The sequence below is a fragment of the Centropristis striata genome, chromosome 13, assembly GCF_030273125.1.
Source record: "Centropristis striata isolate RG_2023a ecotype Rhode Island chromosome 13, C.striata_1.0, whole genome shotgun sequence".
NCBI classification, from domain to species: domain Eukaryota; kingdom Metazoa; phylum Chordata; class Actinopteri; order Perciformes; family Serranidae; genus Centropristis; species Centropristis striata.
The window spans coordinates 36,991,995-37,014,987 of record NC_081529.1 but is presented as its reverse complement, the minus strand read 5'-3'; the positions used below and the strand labels follow the sequence as shown (position 1 = coordinate 37,014,987).

The following is a 22,993-nucleotide window of genomic DNA, read 5'->3' as shown; positions in this document are numbered from 1 at the left end:
ATGGAAAAAGAACAGCCACCGATGGAGGCAGCTCCCCCGTACCCTGGTCCTCCTCTAAACTACGGGGGCAATATGCAACCACCAGGGTACCCCCAGCCCGGCTACGCCCCCCAGGCCGGCTACGCCCCCCAGCCAGGCTACGCCCCCCAGCCCGGCTACCCCCCCCAGCCCGGCTACCCCCCCGCTGGGCCTCCACCTGCTACCTATCAAGGAGGTATGTATCTGCATCCCACAAAACATTTTCTGTGTATAAATATTGATTTTCTTTTAAAAGCATACTTTGTATAGCATGTATGAAAATGACCACATATATATTTTTTTTAAATAATGTGAATATGATACTGTAGTGTAAATCCGTTGAAAATACATATATAAGAAATTAATGCATGATTGTGTGACCTGGCACAAGCTAGGGTTTCAGTTTTTACGGGAAAGGAAAAACTCATTAGACAAATCAGCCTGGCATATTGTAAACGGATGCTCTGGTTAACACGATAACATCAGAATAGGAATCTGACCTCCCAAGTGTGCTCTGATATCAAAAGTGGAACATAACAGGAAATAACACAGGACATTAAACCTGAAATAATGACACACGAACCTGCAAAATAAAAAGAGACACAGGGTTTTGTCTCGCTCAGAGTTGTTCTACCATTTGGATTTGTCTGTCACCTTCGACATCTGTTTTTTGATAAGTACAAAGGCTGTTATTCGAATCTACCTGGTCGTCAAGTGTTTTTCTTTAAAGATTTTCTACAACAATACTAGCCATGTTTCCATTAAAGTCAAATTTAATTTTAAAATGTTTAAAGAAAATGCTAATTAGAGACGTTTCCATCAAATGGTTTGGAGCGAATAAACAAAGCTGCATAAACGTACTTTGGTCAGAAGATGGCAGTGTGAAGTGTTGCTGTAGGCTGATCTGCCAGGAAACAGTAGAAGAAAAATAATAATAAAAAAGAGTTTGCTAATTGGACAACTTTGGCCACCCATAAAAAAATATGTCTTTAGGGATTAGCGTAACTGTATCCCAAATCAGACACCGTTCGGCTAAGATTCTATCAAAATTTCACATTAACTACAAATATAAATGATCATGTTATGCTTCCAATTAGTTAAATGGTGTGAAATTAAAGTATAACATATTTTATCTTTCAAACCGTATATTGTTTTAACCGCGTATGTTAGCCTCGGCTAAAGGACGCTAACGCCGCTGAATTAGCCGTGTACACTGCAAAAACCAACTGACAAAAAGTAAGAAATAAATAACTCGAATTAAACAAAATCATGCTTGAAACAAGTCAAATTATCTGTCAGTGCAGTCAGTAAATGTTTCTTTGTAAGAATTCTTTAAATAGGTAGAAATATCTAGAAACTGGAAAAACCAATGATAGCTTGAAATAAATAAAAGAAATACTTATTTTGAAGAATTGTGGCTTGGAAGAACCAAACTGAAGTAACATTAAAATAAGCCAGCAATACTTGAATGCTTTTGAATTCAAACTGCATGCAACTAAAACTCTCAACTGGAGCCAATATTTTAGGCAAAAACTCACCATATTCAACAGTTGAATAGCTTGAAAAGCATGAAAAGCTCACAATGTCAATCCTAAAAACAAGTCTTTACACAATAAGATAATTAAATAACCATATAATAATATTACTAATAATTAAATAAGCACATGGTCAGTAGGTAAATTACACTCAAAACAATATAATTAAGATACTACTGCTAGATATAAGAAGGAAATACTTGGAAAGCTTCATGTTTTTTGCAGTGTGCTAACTGTATCCCAAATCGGATACTTTCATCTCCTCGCTGTAAAACAATGAAACAATAAAACAATAAAACAATGGGGGCTGCTGAGTTTGTGGGTAAGCCAAATAAATATCACCGTTATCAACGATCGTTATCAACACACCCGGACCGTACTTCTGTCCTTCACAATAAAATACAGAACAATAAAACTACTTAGCCAAGAAGTTAGCTAAGTGGTTAGCTTAGCAAGCTACTTAGCTAACTATTTAGCCAAGAAGTTAGCTAAGTATTTAGCTTAGCAAGATACTTAGCTAACTATTAGCCAAGAAGTTAGCTAAGTAGTTAGCTTAACAAACTACTTAGCTAACTATTAGCCAAGAAGTTAGCTTAGTAGTTAGCTTAACAAGCTAGACTTTATTGAATCTGGCACCCAACAAATACCCCATTACAAAACAACTAAAACTAATAAAAAATAAACTAAAACTAATAAAGAAGCGACAAATTTACGAGAAAAAATTGACAAATTCATGAGAAAAAAGTGACAAATTTGCAAGAATAAAGTGACAAATTAACAGGAAAAAATTCTTAGATTTACGAGAAAAAAAAGTGACAAATTTAATGGAAAAAAGTGACAAATTATTCAGAAATAGTGACAAATTTACAAGAAAAAATTGACAAATTTACAAGAAAAAAGTGACAAATTAAAAAACTAAGCATTTTCCAAAAAATAAAAACGAATTAAAACTAGCAAACTCACTCTAAAAACGAATTAAAACTAACTGGATTTGAAAACAAAAAACAAAAACTAATGAAAAATCTAAAACTATTATAACCTTGATGGAAACATGGCTACTGACGCACTTGCTTGTGCTTCATGCAAATGCATTTTTGTTTATGATGGATCATATATGGAAATATATATTGTGAACCATCCTTTCCTGCTTTGGTTTCGTCTGCCAGGTGTTCCTTATACTGCGGCCACAGCTGTACCTGTCACCACAGGTGAGATGATCCACGTCACCACAGACAAAAGACCCTTTAACTGCAGCCATCTGCAGTCATAGCAGAGTGAAAACAGTTTTAAAATATTAACCCTGTGGAGTCCAAAAGCTCCAAATAATCCAGACTTGTTGCCTCCATCAGACTAGAAAACAAAGCAGCGTGGAGCCCTACTGTAAATTTACCTCTAAAGTTCTGGCTGTAAACTCCATGAGGCCAGTTTCAGTTTGATGATGATATACCAAGTAAAACTGGAGACAAGCTCAAATAGATTTAGTATCAAATGATAGAACTGGATGGAACCCTCTTATATGGTAGATTTGACACCTTTGGTCACATTTGACACATTTAAAATTCTTTATTGAGCATGATAGTGTTTTGAAAGTAAAAAAAAGATTCAAAATCACATTTTATGTTGGACTAAAGGACTAAAAAAGACACAAAATGACCAAAAAACCCCATAGAAGACACAAAATGACTGAAAAGGACACAAAATGACTAATGACACAAAATGACTAAAAAAAGACACAAAATGACAAAAAAAAACCCATAGAAGACACAAAATGACTTAAAAAAGAAACAAAATGACCAAAAAAAGACACAAAATGACAAAAAAAAAACCATAGAAGACACAAAATGACTGAAAAAGACACAAAATGACACAAAAAAGACACAAAATTACAAGAAAAGACACAAAATGACAAAAAAGACACAAAATTACCAAAAAAGACACAAAATGAGAAGACAAAATTACCAAAAAAAAAACCCACAGAAGACGACACAAAATTACCAAAAAAGACACAAAATGACACAAAATGACTTTTTTAAAAAAAGACACAAAATGACTTTTAAAAAAAAGACACAAAATGACTTTTTAAAAAAAAGACACAAAATGACTAAAAAATACACAAATGGCCAAAATTGTTGGGCTAAACACACCAGAGCCAAATCAAACGGAGTCCCACTAGAATAAAAACCAGAGTTGATGACAGGATCACACAAGATCACAAGATCACATTTATGTTGGTTTTTCTTTGTTTCTTTTTGGTTCTAAATGTTGATCCAGTAAGTCAGAATAAAAAATCAATTATTATTATTATCAGGTCATATAGGTGAAAAATATACCAACATGGTATTTAAACATGTTTAAGCCAAAACCAAAACTACAGAGAGTTAAAATTGGATAAAGACATTTATTCCAGTGACCCAGCATGCATAACCAGGACCCCGGCCCACTAAATGGAACGGGGCCGCCACTAATGTTTGTTACTACGCCTGTGTTTATCCTGAGAACGAACTCTGTGAAAAGGCAGATCCTGGTTCATGTAGAACACATTTCTCTGAGAATTTGCATGAACACATTTACACTTTGCACGTATATATTTCACACATCTGCAGCTGACGTGTCAACAGACAGTGAATGTGTTTCCGTTCCAGTTTGTGGGTGGATTCCTCATTTTTCTACCAAAGTATTCTGAAGAATAGCCCGTTTGTAGCCTGTGTGCCGGACAAAAAGCTATTGTTCACTGTTTCTTCTCGTCACATTTTGATTACTGCTTGTTGTAACAGACAAGTAAGGATTCCTACGTCTGTCAACGTCTGTTAATGTCTACGTTCAGAAGCCCCAATAAATGAAACGACTGGAATAGAAAGCCACAAATAGAAGATGACCTAATTTAAAATAAATTGCAGTTGTTGTACTAATGGCTCCCTCTGCTGGTCATGTTGACTCACTGCAGTCGGTACAATTTCTCCTCAAATCTGGTCGACTGCCCAAAGAAGAAAGTTTACAGAAACAACAGAAATGGCTGACTTGCTGGCAACAACAGTTTACACATTTTATTGAATTATGTATTAAAATAACCAATAAATAGGCCCACTGGGCTCAGACCTGTTGGGTTTAAAGTGACAGCTCCCCGGGCTTCAACTGCAAAATCTCACTTGAAGAAACACATACAGGGAGAGATAAAAAAAAAAACAACCACAACAAGTCTCAAAATGAACACAAACAGACTCAAAATGACTAAAAGAGACACAAAACAACTACAAAGAGACACTGAATGACCACAAAAGACATAAAACAACTACAATTAGACACTGACTATCCACAAAAAGACATGAAAAGCTACAAAATGACACAAAACAACTACAAATCGATATTGAAAGACTACAAAAAGACATTAAAAAAAAACTACAAAGAGACACACAAAAACCACAAAAAGACACAGAATGACCACAAAAAGACATAAAAAATTACAAAGCAACACAAAACAACTACACAGATACTCAATTTGGCTACAAAGAGACACACAAAAACTACAAAAAGACACTGAATGACCACAAAAATACATTAAAAAAACAACTACAAAGAGACAAAAACCAACTACAAAGAGAGACAAAACAACTACAAAGACACACTGAATGACCACAAAAGACATAAAACAACTACAATTAGACACTGACTATCCACAAAAAGACATGAAAAACTACAAAATGACACAAAACAACTACAAAGAGACACAGAATGACCACAAAAAGACATTAAAAAAAAACTAAAAAGAGACACACAAAAACCACAAAAGACATAAAAAATTACAAAGCAACACAAAACAACTACACAGATACTCAATATGGCTACAAAGAGACACACAAAAACTACAAAAAGACACTGAATGACCACAAAAATACATAAAAAACAACTACAAAGAGACACAAAACAACTACAAAGACACACTGAATGACCACAAAAGACATAAAAAAAAACTAAAAAGAGACACACAAAAACCACAAAAAGACACAGAATGACCACAAAAAGACATAAAAAAAAAACCCTAAAAAGAGACACACAAAAACTACAAAAAGACACAGAATGACCACAAAAAGACATTAAAAAAAAAACCCTAAAAAGACACACACAAAAACCACAAAAAGACACAGAATGACCACAAAAAGACATAAAAAAAACCCTAAAAAGAGACACACAAAAACTACAAAAAGACACAGAATAACCACAAAAAGACATAAAAAAAAACAACCCTCAAAAGAGACACACAAAAACCACAAAAAGACACAGAATGACCACAAAAAGACATAAAAAAAATACAAAGCAACACAAAACAACTACACAGATACTCAATTTGGCTACAAAGAGACACACAAAAACTACAAAAAGATACAGAATGACCACAAAAAGACATAAAAAAAACCCTAAAAAGAGACACACAAAAACTACAAAGACACACAGAATGACCACAAAAAGACATAAAAAAAAATACAAAGCAACACAAAACAACTACAAAGAGACACAGAATGACCACAAAAAGACATTTAAAAAAACCTAAAAAGAGACACACAAAAACTACAAAAAGACACAAAAAGACATAAAAAAAATTACAAAGCAACACAAAACAACTACACAGATACTCAATTTGGCTACAAAGAGACACACAAAAACTACAAAAAGACACTGAATGACCACAAAAATACATAAAAAACAACTACAAAGAGACAAAAAACAACTACAAAGAGAGACAAAACAACTACAAAGACACACTGAATGACCACAAAAAGACACAAGAAACTCCAAAGAGACGCTCATTGTGCCTTAAAAAGTCAAAGGTAGACTAAAGCAGGTGGAGACTGATGTGTGACTGTGTGTGTTGTGTGTCTGTCCTGCTCAGTGACTCACATGATAGTGAGACCGACCCTCCACGACGTCCCGGGACAGACGGTGTGTCCTCACTGCCAGCAGACTGTGATCACGTCCACAGAGCACCGAGCGGGCCTGCTGACCTGGGCCATCTGTGGGGGCCTCGCCTTCTTCGGGTAAAAACTAACGCTTCTACTTCAGGAAAAATCTCTACAGTAACTATACAGGAACGTCCAAAAAAATTAGAATATCGTGAAAAAGTTCAATATTTTTTGTCGGTTATTCCAGAAAGTGAAAACTCGTATATTATATAAATTCATTACACATCATTTAGTTTCATTTTTGGTTATTTTGTCTTTTTGTGTCATTTTTACATCTGTTTTTGGTCATTGTGTGTCTTTTTTGGTAAATTTATGCCTCTTTTTGGTCATTTTTTTTTCTTTTTTGGTCATTTTTGTTTCTTTTTTGGTCATTTTATGTCTATTTGGGTCATTTTTACATCTATTTTTGGTCATTTTATGTATTTTTTGGTCATTTTTACATCTATTTTTGGTCATTTTTGTTTCTTTTTTGGTCATTTTATGTCTATTTGGGTCATTTTTACATCTATTTTTGGTCATTTTATGTATTTTTTGGTCATTTTTACATCTATTTTTGGTAATTTTGTGTCCTTTTTTTTACATCTAAAAAAATTAGAATATCGTGAAAAAGTTGAATATTTTTTGTCGGTTATTTCAGAAAGTGAAAACTCGTATATTATATAAATTCATTACACATCATTTAGTTTCATTTTTGGTTATTTTGTCTTTTTGTGTCATTTTTACATCTGTTTTTGGTCATTGTGTGTCTTTTTTGGTAAATTTATGCCTCTTTTTGGTCATTTTTTTTTCTTTTTTGGTCATTTTTGTTTCTTTTTTGGTCATTTTATGTCTATTTGGGTCATTTTTACATCTATTTTTGGTCATTTTATGTATTTTTTGGTCATTTTTACATCTATTTTTGGTCATTTTTGTTTCTTTTTTGGTCATTTTATGTCTATTTGGGTCATTTTTACATCTATTTTTGGTCATTTTATGTATTTTTTGGTCATTTTTACATCTATTTTTGGTAATTTTGTGTCCTTTTTTTTACATCTAAAAAAATTAGAATATCGTGAAAAAGTTCAATATTTTTTGTCGGTTATTTCAGAAAGTGAAAACTCGTATATTATATAAATTCATTACACATCATTTAGTTTCATTTTTGGTTATTTTGTGTCTTTTTGGTCATTTTTGTGTCATTTTTACATCTGTTTTTGGTCATTGTGTGTCTTTTTTGGTAAATTTATGCCTCTTTTTGGTCATTTTTGTTTCTTTTTTGGTCATTTTATGTCTATTTGGGTCATTTTTACATCTATTTTTGGTCATTTTATGTATTTTTTGGTCATTTTTACATCTATTTTTGGTCATTTTGTGTCCTTTTTTTTACATCTAAAAAAATTAGAATATCGTGAAAAAGTTCAATATTTTTTGTCGGTTATTTCAGAAAGTGAAAACTCGTATATTATATAAATTCATTACACATCATTTAGTTTCATTTTTGGTTATTTTGTCTTTTTGTGTCATTTTTACATCTGTTTTTGGTCATTGTGTGTCTTTTTTGGTAAATTTATGCCTCTTTTTGGTCATTTTTTTTTCTTTTTTGGTCATTTTTGTTTCTTTTTTGGTCATTTTATGTCTATTTGGGTCATTTTTACATCTATTTTTGGTCATTTTATGTATTTTTTGGTCATTTTTACATCTATTTTTGGTCATTTTTGTTTCTTTTTTGGTCATTTTATGTCTATTTGGGTCATTTTTACATCTATTTTTGGTCATTTTATGTATTTTTTGGTCATTTTTACATCTATTTTTGGTAATTTTGTGTCCTTTTTTTTACATCTAAAAAAATTAGAATATCGTGAAAAAGTTGAATATTTTTTGTCGGTTATTCCAGAAAGTGAAAACTCGTATATTATATAAATTCATTACACATCATTTAGTTTCATTTTTGGTTATTTTGTCTTTTTGTGTCATTTTTACATCTGTTTTTGGTCATTGTGTGTCTTTTTTGGTAAATTTATGCCTCTTTTTGGTCATTTTTTTTTCTTTTTTGGTCATTTTTGTTTCTTTTTTGGTCATTTTATGTCTATTTGGGTCATTTTTACATCTATTTTTGGTCATTTTATGTATTTTTTGGTCATTTTTACATCTATTTTTGGTCATTTTTGTTTCTTTTTTGGTCATTTTATGTCTATTTGGGTCATTTTTACATCTATTTTTGGTCATTTTATGTATTTTTTGGTCATTTTTACATCTATTTTTGGTAATTTTGTGTCCTTTTTTTTACATCTAAAAAAATTAGAATATCGTGAAAAAGTTCAATATTTTTTGTCGGTTATTTCAGAAAGTGAAAACTCGTATATTATATAAATTCATTACACATCATTTAGTTTCATTTTTGGTTATTTTGTGTCTTTTTGGTCATTTTTGTGTCATTTTTACATCTGTTTTTGGTCATTGTGTGTCTTTTTTGGTAAATTTATGCCTCTTTTTGGTCATTTTTGTTTCTTTTTTGGTCATTTTATGTCTATTTGGGTCATTTTTACATCTATTTTTGGTCATTTTATGTATTTTTTGGTCATTTTTACATCTATTTTTGGTAATTTTGTGTCCTTTTTTTTACATCTAAAAAAATTAGAATATCGTGAAAAAGTTCAATATTTTTTGTCGGTTATTTCAGAAAGTGAAAACTCGTATATTATATAAATTCATTACACATCATTTAGTTTCATTTTTGGTTATTTTGTGTCTTTTTGGTCATTTTTGTGTCATTTTTACATCTGTTTTTGGTCATTGTGTGTCTTTTTTGGTAAATTTATGCCTCTTTTTGGTCATTTTTGTTTCTTTTTTGGTCATTTTATGTCTATTTGGGTCATTTTTACATCTATTTTTGGTCATTTTATGTATTTTTTGGTCATTTTTACATCTATTTTTGGTAATTTTGTGTCCTTTTTTTTACATCTAAAAAAATTAGAATATCGTGAAAAAGTTCAATATTTTTTGTCGGTTATTTCAGAAAGTGAAAACTCGTATATTATATAAATTCATTACACATCATTTAGTTTCATTTTTGGTTATTTTGTCTTTTTGTGTCATTTTTACATCTGTTTTTGGTCATTGTGTGTCTTTTTTGGTAAATTTATGCCTCTTTTTGGTCATTTTTTTTTCTTTTTTGGTCATTTTTGTTTCTTTTTTGGTCATTTTATGTCTATTTGGGTCATTTTTACATCTATTTTTGGTCATTTTATGTATTTTTTGGTCATTTTTACATCTATTTTTGGTCATTTTTGTTTCTTTTTTGGTCATTTTATGTCTATTTGGGTCATTTTTACATCTATTTTTGGTCATTTTATGTATTTTTTGGTCATTTTTACATCTATTTTTGGTAATTTTGTGTCCTTTTTTTTACATCTAAAAAAATTAGAATATCGTGAAAAAGTTGAATATTTTTTGTCGGTTATTCCAGAAAGTGAAAACTCGTATATTATATAAATTCATTACACATCATTTAGTTTCATTTTTGGTTATTTTGTCTTTTTGTGTCATTTTTACATCTGTTTTTGGTCATTGTGTGTCTTTTTTGGTAAATTTATGCCTCTTTTTGGTCATTTTTTTTTCTTTTTTGGTCATTTTTGTTTCTTTTTTGGTCATTTTATGTCTATTTGGGTCATTTTTACATCTATTTTTGGTCATTTTATGTATTTTTTGGTCATTTTTACATCTATTTTTGGTCATTTTTGTTTCTTTTTTGGTCATTTTATGTCTATTTGGGTCATTTTTACATCTATTTTTGGTCATTTTATGTATTTTTTGGTCATTTTTACATCTATTTTTGGTAATTTTGTGTCCTTTTTTTTACATCTAAAAAAATTAGAATATCGTGAAAAAGTTCAATATTTTTTGTCGGTTATTTCAGAAAGTGAAAACTCGTATATTATATAAATTCATTACACATCATTTAGTTTCATTTTTGGTTATTTTGTGTCTTTTTGGTCATTTTTGTGTCATTTTTACATCTGTTTTTGGTCATTGTGTGTCTTTTTTGGTAAATTTATGCCTCTTTTTGGTCATTTTTGTTTCTTTTTTGGTCATTTTATGTCTATTTGGGTCATTTTTACATCTATTTTTGGTCATTTTATGTATTTTTTGGTCATTTTTACATCTATTTTTGGTAATTTTGTGTCCTTTTTTTTACATCTAAAAAAATTAGAATATCGTGAAAAAGTTCAATATTTTTTGTCGGTTATTTCAGAAAGTGAAAACTCGTATATTATATAAATTCATTACACATCATTTAGTTTCATTTTTGGTTATTTTGTGTCTTTTTGGTCATTTTTGTGTCATTTTTACATCTGTTTTTGGTCATTGTGTGTCTTTTTTGGTAAATTTATGCCTCTTTTTGGTCATTTTTGTTTCTTTTTTGGTCATTTTATGTCTATTTGGGTCATTTTTACATCTATTTTTGGTCATTTTATGTATTTTTTGGTCATTTTTACATCTATTTTTGGTCATTTTTGTTTCTTTTTTGGTCATTTTATGTCTATTTGGTTCATTTTTACATCTATTTTTGGTAATTTTGTGTCCTTTTTTTACATCTAAAAAAATTAGAATATCGTGAAAAAGTTCAATATTTTTTGTCGGTTATTTCAGAAAGTGAAAACTTGTATATTATATAAATTCATTACACATCATTTAGCTTCATTTTTTGTTATTTTGTGTCTTTTTGGTCATTTTTGTGTCTTTTTGTGTCATTTTTACATCTGTTTTTGGTCATTGTGTGTCTTTTTTGGTAAATTTATGCCTCTTTTTGGTCATTTTTGTTTCTTTTTTGGTCATTTTTGTTTCTTTTTTGATCATTTTATGTCTATTTGGGTCATTTTTACATCTATTTTTGGTCATTTTATGTATTTTTTGGTCATTTTTACATCTATTTTTGGTAATTTTGTGTCCTTTTTTTTACATCTAAAAAAATTAGAATATCGTGAAAAAGTTCAATATTTTTTGTCGGTTATTTCAGAAAGTGAAAACTTGTATATTATATAAATTCATTACACATCATTTAGTTTCATTTTTGGGTCTTTTTGGTAAATGTATCTGTCTCTTTTTGGTCATTTTGTTTCTTTTTTGGTGATTTTGTGTCTTTTTGTGTCATTTTTACATCTATTGTTGATAATTTTTTGTCTTTTTTGGTCATCTTGTGTCTTTTTTTTTACACAGGTTCATCTAAAAAAAATGTGAATATTGTGAAAAAGTATATATATTAAAAGTATATATAAAGTGTATATTTTTTGTCAATCACTTCAGAAAGTGAAACTCATACATTATAAAGATCCATTACACATAGAGTGAAATATTTCAAGCCTGTTTTTCTTGTAATTTTGTGACTTTTTGGGGTCATTTTTACATCTATTTTTGGTCATTTTGTTTCATTTTTGGTAATTTTGTGTCCTTTTTTTTACATCTAAAAAAATTAGAATATTGTGAAAAAGTTCAATATTTTTTGTCGGTTATTTCAGAAAGTGAAAACTCGTATATTATATAAATTCATTACACATCATTTAGTTTCATTTTTGGTTATTTTGTGTCTTTTTGGTCATTTTTGTGTCTTTTTGTGTCATTTTTACATCTGTTTTTGGTCATTGTATGTCTTTTTTGGTAAATTTATGCCTCTTTTTGGTCATTTTTGTTTCTTTTTTGGTCATTTTTGTTTCTTTTTTGGTCATTTTATGTCTATTTGGGTCATTTTTACATCTATTTTTGGTCATTTTATGTATTTTTTGGTCATTTTTACATCTATTTTTGGTAATTTTGTGTCCTTTTTTTTACATCTAAAAAAATTAGAATATCGTGAAAAAGTTCAATATTTTTTGTCGGTTATTTCAGAAAGTGAAAACTCATATATTATATAGACTCATTACACATCATTTAGTTTCATTTTTGGGTCTTTTTGGTAAATGTATGTCTCTTTTTGGTCATTTTGTTTCTTTTTTGGTCATTTTGTGTCTTTTTGGTCATTTTTGTGTCATTTTTACATCTGTTTTTGGTCATTGTGTGTTTTTTTTGGTAAATTTATGCCTCTTTTTGGTCATTTTTGTTTCTTTTTTGGTCATTTTTGTTTCTTTTTTGGTCATTTTATGTCTATTTGGGTCATTTTTACATCTATTTTTGGTCATTTTATGTATTTTTTGGTCATTTTTACATCTATTTTTGGTCATTTTTGTTTCTTTTTTGGTCATTTTATGTATTTTTTGGTCATTTTTACATCTATTTTTGGTCATTTTTGTTTCTTTTTTGGTCATTTTATGTCTATTTGGGTCATTTTTACATCTATTTTTGGTCATTTTATGTATTTTTGGGTAATTTTGTGTCCTTTTTTTTACATCTAAAAAAATTAGAATATTGTGAAAAAGTTCAATATTTTTTGTCGGTTATTTCAGAAAGTGAAAACTCGTATATTATATAAATTCATTACACATCATTTAGTTTCATTTTTGGTTATTTTGTGTCTTTTTGGTCATTTTTGTGTCTTTTTGTGTCATTTTTACATCTGTTTTTGGTCATTGTGTGTCTTCTTTGGTAAATTTATGCCTCTTTTTGGTCATTTTTGTTTCTTTTTTGGTCATTTTTGTCTCTTTTTTGATCATTTTATGTCTATTTGGGTCATTTTTACATCTATTTTTGGTCATTTTATGTATTTTTTGGTCATTTTTACATCTATTTTTGGTAATTTTGTGTCCTTTTTTTTACATCTAAAAAAATTAGAATATCGTGAAAAAGTTCAATATTTTTTGTCGGTTATTTCAGAAAGTGAAAACTTGTATATTATATAAATTCATTACACATCATTTAGTTTCATTTTTGGGTCTTTTTGGTAAATGTATCTGTCTCTTTTTGGTCATTTTGTTTCTTTTTTGGTCATTTTGTGTCTTTTTGTGTCATTTTTACATCTATTGTTGATAATTTTGTGTCTTTTTTGGTCATCTTGTGTCTTTTTTTTTACACAGGTTCATCTAAAAAAAATGTGAATATTGTGAAAAAGTATATATATTAAAAGTATATATAAAGTGTATATTTTTTGTCAATCACTTCAGAAAGTGAAACTCATACATTATAAAGATCCATTACACATAGAGTGAAATATTTCAAGCCTGTTTTTCTTGTAATTTTGTGACTTTTTGGGGTCATTTTTACATCTATTTTTGGTCATTTTGTTTCATTTTTGGTAATTTTGTGTCCTTTTTTTTACATCTAAAAAAATTAGAATATTGTGAAAAAGTTCAATATTTTTTGTCGGTTATTTCAGAAAGTGAAAACTCGTATATTATATAAATTCATTACACATCATTTAGTTTCATTTTTGGTTATTTTGTGTCTTTTTGGTCATTTTTGTGTCTTTTTGTGTCATTTTTACATCTGTTTTTGGTCATTGTATGTCTTTTTTGGTAAATTTATGCCTCTTTTTGGTCATTTTTGTTTCTTTTTTGGTCATTTTTGTTTCTTTTTTGGTCATTTTATGTCTATTTGGGTCATTTTTACATCTATTTTTGGTCATTTTATGTATTTTTTGGTCATTTTTACATCTATTTTTGGTAATTTTGTGTCCTTTTTTTTACATCTAAAAAAATTAGAATATCGTGAAAAAGTTCAATATTTTTTGTCGGTTATTTCAGAAAGTGAAAACTCATATATTATATAGACTCATTACACATCATTTAGTTTCATTTTTGGGTCTTTTTGGTAAATGTATGTCTCTTTTTGGTCATTTTGTTTCTTTTTTGGTCATTTTGTGTCTTTTTGGTCATTTTTGTGTCATTTTTACATCTGTTTTTGGTCATTGTGTGTTTTTTTTGGTAAATTTATGCCTCTTTTTGGTCATTTTTGTTTCTTTTTTGGTCATTTTTGTTTCTTTTTTGGTCATTTTATGTCTATTTGGGTCATTTTTACATCTATTTTTGGTCATTTTATGTATTTTTTGGTCATTTTTACATCTATTTTTGGTCATTTTTGTTTCTTTTTTGGTCATTTTATGTATTTTTTGGTCATTTTTACATCTATTTTTGGTCATTTTTGTTTCTTTTTTGGTCATTTTATGTCTATTTGGGTCATTTTTACATCTATTTTTGGTCATTTTATGTATTTTTGGGTAATTTTGTGTCCTTTTTTTTACATCTAAAAAAATTAGAATATTGTGAAAAAGTTCAATATTTTTTGTCGGTTATTTCAGAAAGTGAAAACTCGTATATTATATAAATTCATTACACATCATTTAGTTTCATTTTTGGTTATTTTGTGTCTTTTTGGTCATTTTTGTGTCTTTTTGTGTCATTTTTACATCTGTTTTTGGTCATTGTGTGTCTTCTTTGGTAAATTTATGCCTCTTTTTGGTCATTTTTGTTTCTTTTTTGGTCATTTTTGTCTCTTTTTTGATCATTTTATGTCTATTTGGGTCATTTTTACATCTATTTTTGGTCATTTTATGTATTTTTTGGTCATTTTTACATCTATTTTTGGTAATTTTGTGTCCTTTTTTTTACATCTAAAAAAATTAGAATATCGTGAAAAAGTTCAATATTTTTTGTCGGTTATTTCAGAAAGTGAAAACTTGTATATTATATAAACTCATTACACATCATTTAGTTTCATTTTTGGGTCTTTTTGGTAAATGTATCTGTCTCTTTTTGGTCATTTTGTTTCTTTTTTGGTCATTTTGTGTCTTTTTGTGTCATTTTTACATCTATTGTTGATAATTTTGTGTCTTTTTTGGTCATCTTGTGTCTTTTTTTTTACACAGGTTCATCTAAAAAAAATGTGAATATTGTGAAAAAGTATATATATTAAAAGTATATATAAAGTGTATATTTTTTGTCAATCACTTCAGAAAGTGAAACTCATACATTATAAAGATCCATTACACATAGAGTGAAATATTTCAAGCCTGTTTTTCTTGTAATTTTGTGACTTTTTGGGGTCATTTTTACATCTATTTTTGGTCATTTTGTTTCATTTTTGGTAATTTTGTGTCCTTTTTTTTACATCTAAAAAAATTAGAATATTGTGAAAAAGTTCAATATTTTTTGTCGGTTATTTCAGAAAGTGAAAACTCGTATATTATATAAATTCATTACACATCATTTAGTTTCATTTTTGGTTATTTTGTGTCTTTTTGGTCATTTTTGTGTCTTTTTGTGTCATTTTTACATCTGTTTTTGGTCATTGTATGTCTTTTTTGGTAAATTTATGCCTCTTTTTGGTCATTTTTGTTTCTTTTTTGGTCATTTTTGTTTCTTTTTTGGTCATTTTATGTCTATTTGGGTCATTTTTACATCTATTTTTGGTCATTTTATGTATTTTTTGGTCATTTTTACATCTATTTTTGGTAATTTTGTGTCCTTTTTTTTACATCTAAAAAAATTAGAATATCGTGAAAAAGTTCAATATTTTTTGTCGGTTATTTCAGAAAGTGAAAACTCATATATTATATAGACTCATTACACATCATTTAGTTTCATTTTTGGGTCTTTTTGGTAAATGTATGTCTCTTTTTGGTCATTTTGTTTCTTTTTTGGTCATTTTGTGTCTTTTTGGTCATTTTTGTGTCATTTTTACATCTGTTTTTGGTCATTGTGTGTTTTTTTTGGTAAATTTATGCCTCTTTTTGGTCATTTTTGTTTCTTTTTTGGTCATTTTTGTTTCTTTTTTGGTCATTTTATGTCTATTTGGGTCATTTTTACATCTATTTTTGGTCATTTTATGTATTTTTTGGTCATTTTTACATCTATTTTTGGTCATTTTTGTTTCTTTTTTGGTCATTTTATGTATTTTTTGGTCATTTTTACATCTATTTTTGGTCATTTTTGTTTCTTTTTTGGTCATTTTATGTCTATTTGGGTCATTTTTACATCTATTTTTGGTCATTTTATGTATTTTTGGGTAATTTTGTGTCCTTTTTTTTACATCTAAAAAAATTAGAATATTGTGAAAAAGTTCAATATTTTTTGTCGGTTATTTCAGAAAGTGAAAACTCGTATATTATATAAATTCATTACACATCATTTAGTTTCATTTTTGGTTATTTTGTGTCTTTTTGGTCATTTTTGTGTCTTTTTGTGTCATTTTTACATCTGTTTTTGGTCATTGTGTGTCTTCTTTGGTAAATTTATGCCTCTTTTTGGTCATTTTTGTTTCTTTTTTGGTCATTTTTGTCTCTTTTTTGATCATTTTATGTCTATTTGGGTCATTTTTACATCTATTTTTGGTCATTTTATGTATTTTTTGGTCATTTTTACATCTATTTTTGGTAATTTTGTGTCCTTTTTTTTACATCTAAAAAAATTAGAATATCGTGAAAAAGTTCAATATTTTTTGTCGGTTATTTCAGAAAGTGAAAACTTGTATATTATATAAATTCATTACACATCATTTAGTTTCATTTTTGGGTCTTTTTGGTAAATGTATCTGTCTCTTTTTGGTCATTTTGTTTCTTTTTTGGTCATTTTGTGTCTTTTTGTGTCATTTTTACATCTATTGTTGATAATTTTGTGTCTTTTTTGGTCATCTTGTGTCTTTTTTTTTACACAGGTTCATCTAAAAAAAATGTGAATATTGTGAAAAAGTATATATATTAAAAGTATATATAAAGTGTATATTTTTTGTCAATCACTTCAGAAAGTGAAACTCATACATTATAAAGATCCATTACACATAGAGTGAAATATTTCAAGCCTGTTTTTCTTGTAATTTTGTGACTTTTTGGGGTCATTTTTACATCTATTTTTGGTCATTTTGTTTCATTTTTGGTAATTTTGTGTCCTTTTTTTTACATCTAAAAAAATTAGAATATTGTGAAAAAGTTCAATATTTTTTGTCGGTTATTTCAGAAAGTGAAAACTCGTATATTATATAAATTCATTACACATCATTTAGTTTCATTTTTGGTTATTTTGTGTCTTTTTGGTCATTTTTGTGTCTTTTTGTGTCATTTTTACATCTGTTTTTGGTCATTGTATGTCTTTTTTGGTAAATTTATGCCTCTTTTTGGTCATTTTTGTTTCTTTTTTGGTCATTTTTGTTTCTTTTTTGGTCATTTTATGTCTATTTGGGTCATTTTTACATCTATTTTTGGTCATTTTATGTATTTTTTGGTCATTTTTACATCTATTTTTGGTAATTTTGTGTCCTTTTTTTTACATCTAAAAAAATTAGAATATCGTGAAAAAGTTCAATATTTTTTGTCGGTTATTTCAGGAAGTGAAAACTTGTATATTATATAGACTCATTACACATCATTTAGTTTCATTTTTGGGTCTTTTTGGTAAATGTATGTCTCTTTTTGGTCATTTTGTTTCTTTTTTGGTCATTTTGTGTCTTTTTGTGTCATTTTTACATCTATTGTTGATAATTTTGTGTCTTTTTTGGTCATCTTGTGTCTTTTTTTTTTACACAGGTTCATCTAAAAAAATGTGAATATTGTGAAAAAGTTCAATATTTTTTGTCAATCACTTCAGAAAGTGAAACTCATACATTATAAAGATCCATTACACATAGAGTGAAATATTTCAAGCCTGTTTTTCTTGTAATTTTGTGACTTTTGGGGGTCATTTTAACATCTATTTTTGGTCATTTTGTTTCATTTTTGGTCATCTTGTGTCTTTTTTTCTTACACAGGTACATCTCAAAAAATTAGAATATTGTGAAAAAGTTCAATATTTTTTGTCGGTTATTTCAGAAAGTGAAAACTCGTATATTATATAAATTCATTACACATCATTTAGCTTCATTTTTGGTTATTTTGTGTCTTTTTGGTCATTTTTGTGTCTTTTTGTGTCATTTTTACATCTGTTTTTGGTCATTGTGTGTCTTTTTTGGTAAATGTATGCCTCTTTTTGGTCATTTTTGTTTCTTTTTTGGTCATTTTATGTCTATTTGGGTCATTTTTACATCTATTTTTGGTCATTTTATGTATTTTTTGGTCATTTTTACATCTATTTTTGGTAATTTTGTGTCCTTTTTTTTACATCTAAAAAAATTAGAATATCGTGAAAAAGTTCAATATTTTTTGTCTGTTATTTCAGAAAGTGAAAACTCGTATATTATATAAATTCATTACACATCATTTAGTTTCATTTTTGGTTATTTTGTGTCTTTTTGGTCATTTTTGTGTCTTTTTGTGTCATTTTTACATCTGTTTTTGGTCATTGTATGTCTTTTTTGGTAAATTTATGCCTCTTTTTGGTCATTTTTGTTTCTTTTTTGGTCATTTTTGTTTCTTTTTTGGTCATTTTATGTCTATTTGGGTCATTTTTACATCTATTTTTGGTCATTTTATGTATTTTTTGGTCATTTTTACATCTATTTTTGGTCATTTTTGTTTCTTTTTTGGTCATTTTATGTCTATTTGGGTCATTTTTACATCTATTTTTGGTCATTTTGTGTCCTTTTTTTTACATCTAAAAAAATTAGAATATTGTGAAAAAGTTGAATATTTTTTGTCGGTTATGTCAGGAAGTGAAACTCATACATTATATAGATTCATTACACATAGAGTGAAATATTTCAAGCCTGTTTTTCTTGTAATTTTGATGATTCTGGCTTAGAGATAATGAAAACACTAAACTCAGTGTGTCAGAAAGAAAGTTGAATATGTGAGTCCACAGTTGGTATTTTGTGTCTGTTTTGGTAAAGTCTCTTTTTTTGGTCATTTTATATATTGTCTTTGTTATGTCGTGTGTCTTTTGGTAATTTCGTGTCTTTTTTTTGGTCATTTGTGTGACTTTTTGGGTCATTTTTACATCTATTTTTGGTCATTTTGTGTCTTTTTTGGTAAATTTATGTCTCTTTTTGGTCATTTTTGTTTCTTTTTTGGTCATTTTTGTTTCTTTTTTTGGTCATTTTTGCATCTGTTTTTGGTCATTTTGTCTTTTTGGTCATTTTATGTATTGTCTTTGTTATGTCGTGTGTCTTTTGGTAATTTTGTGTCTTTTTTTGGTCATTTTTGTGACTTTTGGGGTCATTTTTACATCTATTTTTGGTCATTTTGTTTCATTTTTTGGTCATTTTGGGTCATGTTTGTGTCTTTTTGGTCATTTTTACATCTATGTTGGGTCATTTTGTTTCATTTTTGGTCATTCTTATGTCTTTTTGGTCATTTTGTGTCTTCTTTTACACAGGTACATCTCAAAAAATTAGAATATCGTGAAAAAGTTCAATATTTTTTGTCGGTTATTTCAGGAAGTGAAACTCCTGAAAGCCTGTTTTTCTTGTAATTTTGATGATTCTGGCTTAGAGATAATGAAAATACAAAACTAACAAATTTACGATAAAAAAAATCTCAAGAAAATTTACAAGAAAAAAAAATTATGAAAAGAAAATCTAAAATTTATGAGAAAAAGACAAATTTACAAGGAAAAAATGACAAATTTATGAGAAAAAAATCACAAATTTAAGAGAAAAAATATCATATTTGTGAGAAAAAAATCACAAATTATGTGAGACAAAAAAATCATAAATTTACAAGAAAAAACAAAAATTTAAGACAAAAAAATACAACATTTACAAGAAAAAAATCATAGATTTACAAGAAAAAGTCAAAAAATTGAAGAAAAAAAATTATAATTTTTTGATTTGAAAAAATCTAAAAAATTCATGAGAAAAATACAAATTTACGAGAGAAAAAATCTCAAACTTCTTCACAATATTTGAAATTTCTGAGACACTGAGTTTTGTGTTTGCATTCTCTCTTCTCGAAAAACAGGCTTGAAATATTTCACTTTATGTGTAATGAATCTATATAATGTTTGAGTTTCACTTTCTGAAATGATTGACCACAAATATTGAACTTTTTCATGATATTCACATTTTTTTAGATGTACCTGTCATTGTTTTATCACTTATTTTTCACTTTGTTTCCTCCTGCAGGTGTTTCCTTTGCTGTTTTATCCCGTTCTGCATCGACTCCTGTCAGGATGTGGAGCATCGCTGCACTAACTGCCAGAAACTCGTCTACGTATATAAGCGAATGTGAAAATGACTGTGAATGGAGCAGAAGACCTCCGTGCCTATCTGCAGCCTTACTTCTTGATTGTTTTTTTTAAATATACTGATCAAAATTGTTATACAAAATTCACTAACGCCAGTTCTTTGTCATTGTACGACTTTTTCACACTATAATGATATTTACGCACCACTGTGGGAAGTTATAGTCAGCAATCAGTTAAACATTTATATTTTATTAAACAAAGTGATATAAACCAAACAAACATGTCAATAAAAACAATGAATGTTGTTTTAGCTGCCTCCTAATTTGAGTCACCCTGTTTGTCCAGTTGGTAGCTGAGTCAATCTAGAGTTAATCTAAGTCCTTTGCTATCAGTCTAAAGGTCCATTCTGACCTCCTGAGTGTGGAACAGTCAGCTTCAAGCCAGAGACTCCTTGGAAAGTAACAACTTGATACTTTGGGATTTGTCAGAAAGTACACAAAATGACCAAAAAAATACATAAAATTAAGCAAGAAAGGACTCAAATTGACCAAAAATGACAAAAAATGACCAAAAAAGGAAACAAAATGACCAAAAAAGACAAATTGACCACAAATTGATCTAAAAAAAGACACAAAATGACCAAAAAAGACACAAAATGACCAAAAAAAGACACAAAATGACCCAAAAAAGACAGAAAACGACCAAAAAGACACAAAACGACCAAAAAAAACACAAAATGACCAAAAAAAGATACAAAATGACCAAAAAAGACACAAAATGACTAAAAAAACACAAAATTACCAAAAAAAAAAAAAAAAGACTAAAACACATGAACACTTTAACACAGTGGAGACAGAGCTGACTTCCAAAATGATTTGGCGACCCCCAGAAATCATCTCGCGACCCCAATTGGGGTCCCGACCCCAAGGTTGAGAATAGCTGGTCTACGTGATACGTAGGTTTACTTTTTTTTATTTTATTTTTTTTACATTCATTTATTGAACATATACAGCAGTAGTGCAGTAACAGAAGTAGCAGGGTAAACATTACATTAATAATATTTGAGAAACATCTAAATAATACAAAAATAAATACAGAAAATGAAAATAATAACAATCGTAGTAAAATAATAATTATATATATATATATATATATATATATATATATATATATATATATATATATATATATATATAAAGATTGCCAGGGGTCACAAGCAAAGACAAATTAAATTGAATCAAAAATACTGAAGTGGGAGCATAATCTCACAGTTTTGATAGCTTTCTTTTTTTTAGCATTAGATATTGACTTGAAGTACATCTCCAGTTCTTTTTAAAGAAAGGTTTCACTTCTTAATTAGATTAATTAAATAAGATAGGTAGGTATTCGCCTTATACCCAGTGGTTTATTCTGCCTGATACTCCGGTATACGCCCTATATACTAGCTAGATTGTTTTTTTACTAAATCCACTTGATGTGCGGGCATAAGTAACACCATCATTTTGTGACAGTTTTCACATGTTGATTAATTCATTAAATCAACCAGTTTTGTTTCAGTTTGTGTTTTTACATGATGTTTAGACCTCTGAGGCTTCCGTTGCCGTGACGACAACAGTAACAGATTCATTTCGCGGGCTTTCCCGGCACAAAGGAGAAAAAAATCAGCGAGTGAATTACAACTTGATGAAACAAAAACACCAACAGACACTTTTCCAGTGTTTTCTGAAGCTGCCACTGAACCCACAGACGCTTCAGGAGACACTGCAGCTTCAGCAGAAAAAAAAAAACAGCCAGATGAAGATGAAGATGAAGATGAAGCTTCTCAGAAGGAGCCGGACGCCTCCATGACGCTAACGGGCAGGTGAAATTAGCATAGCAGGTGATTGTTGGTATATTTAAATATATTGTGCCGTTCCTCAGCACATTAACTACCATCAGCTGGTTTCACGGTTATTTCAGGAAATGAAACTCATACATTATATAGATTCATTAGAGAGAATGAAAACACTAAACTGTCAGAAAGAAAGTCCACAGTTGGTATTTGTGTCTGTTTTGGTGAATTTATGTCTCTTTTTTTGGTCATTTTATGTATTGTCTTTGTTATGTCGTGTGTCTTGGTAATTTCGTGTCTTTTTTTTTGGTCATTTGTGTGACTTTTTGGGTCATTTTTACATCTATTTTTGGTCATTTTGTGTCTTTTTTGGTAAATTTATGTCTCTTTTTGGTCATTTTTGTTTCTTTTTTGGTCATTTTTGTGTCTTTTTTTGGTCATTTTTGCATCTGTTTTTGGTAATTTTGTCTTTTTGGTCATTTTATGTATTGTCTTTATTATGTCGTGTGTCTTTTGGTAATTTTGTGTCTTTTTTTGGTCATTTTTGTGACTTTTGGGGTCATTTTTACATCTATTTTTGGTCATTTTGTGTCTTCTTTTTACACAGGTACATCTCAAAAAATGTGAATATCGTGAAAAAGTTCAATATGTTTTGTCAATCATTTCAAAAATCTCAAACTTCTTCACAATATTCTAATT

General features: G+C 28.8%; 1 protein-coding gene across 1 annotated transcript; it reads left to right on the top strand.

Annotated features, from left to right (window-relative positions):
- On the top strand, window positions 1–20,763 carry LOC131983820 (cell death-inducing p53-target protein 1 homolog). The gene is made up of 4 exons (XM_059348629.1): window positions 1–214; window positions 2,720–2,761; window positions 6,439–6,583; window positions 20,402–20,763. Exons 1-4 carry the CDS (start codon window positions 1–3, stop codon window positions 20,505–20,507), a joined length of 507 nt encoding a protein of 168 aa, XP_059204612.1. The 3' UTR covers window positions 20,508–20,763.
- Window positions 20,764–22,993: the final 2,230 nt, after the last annotated feature.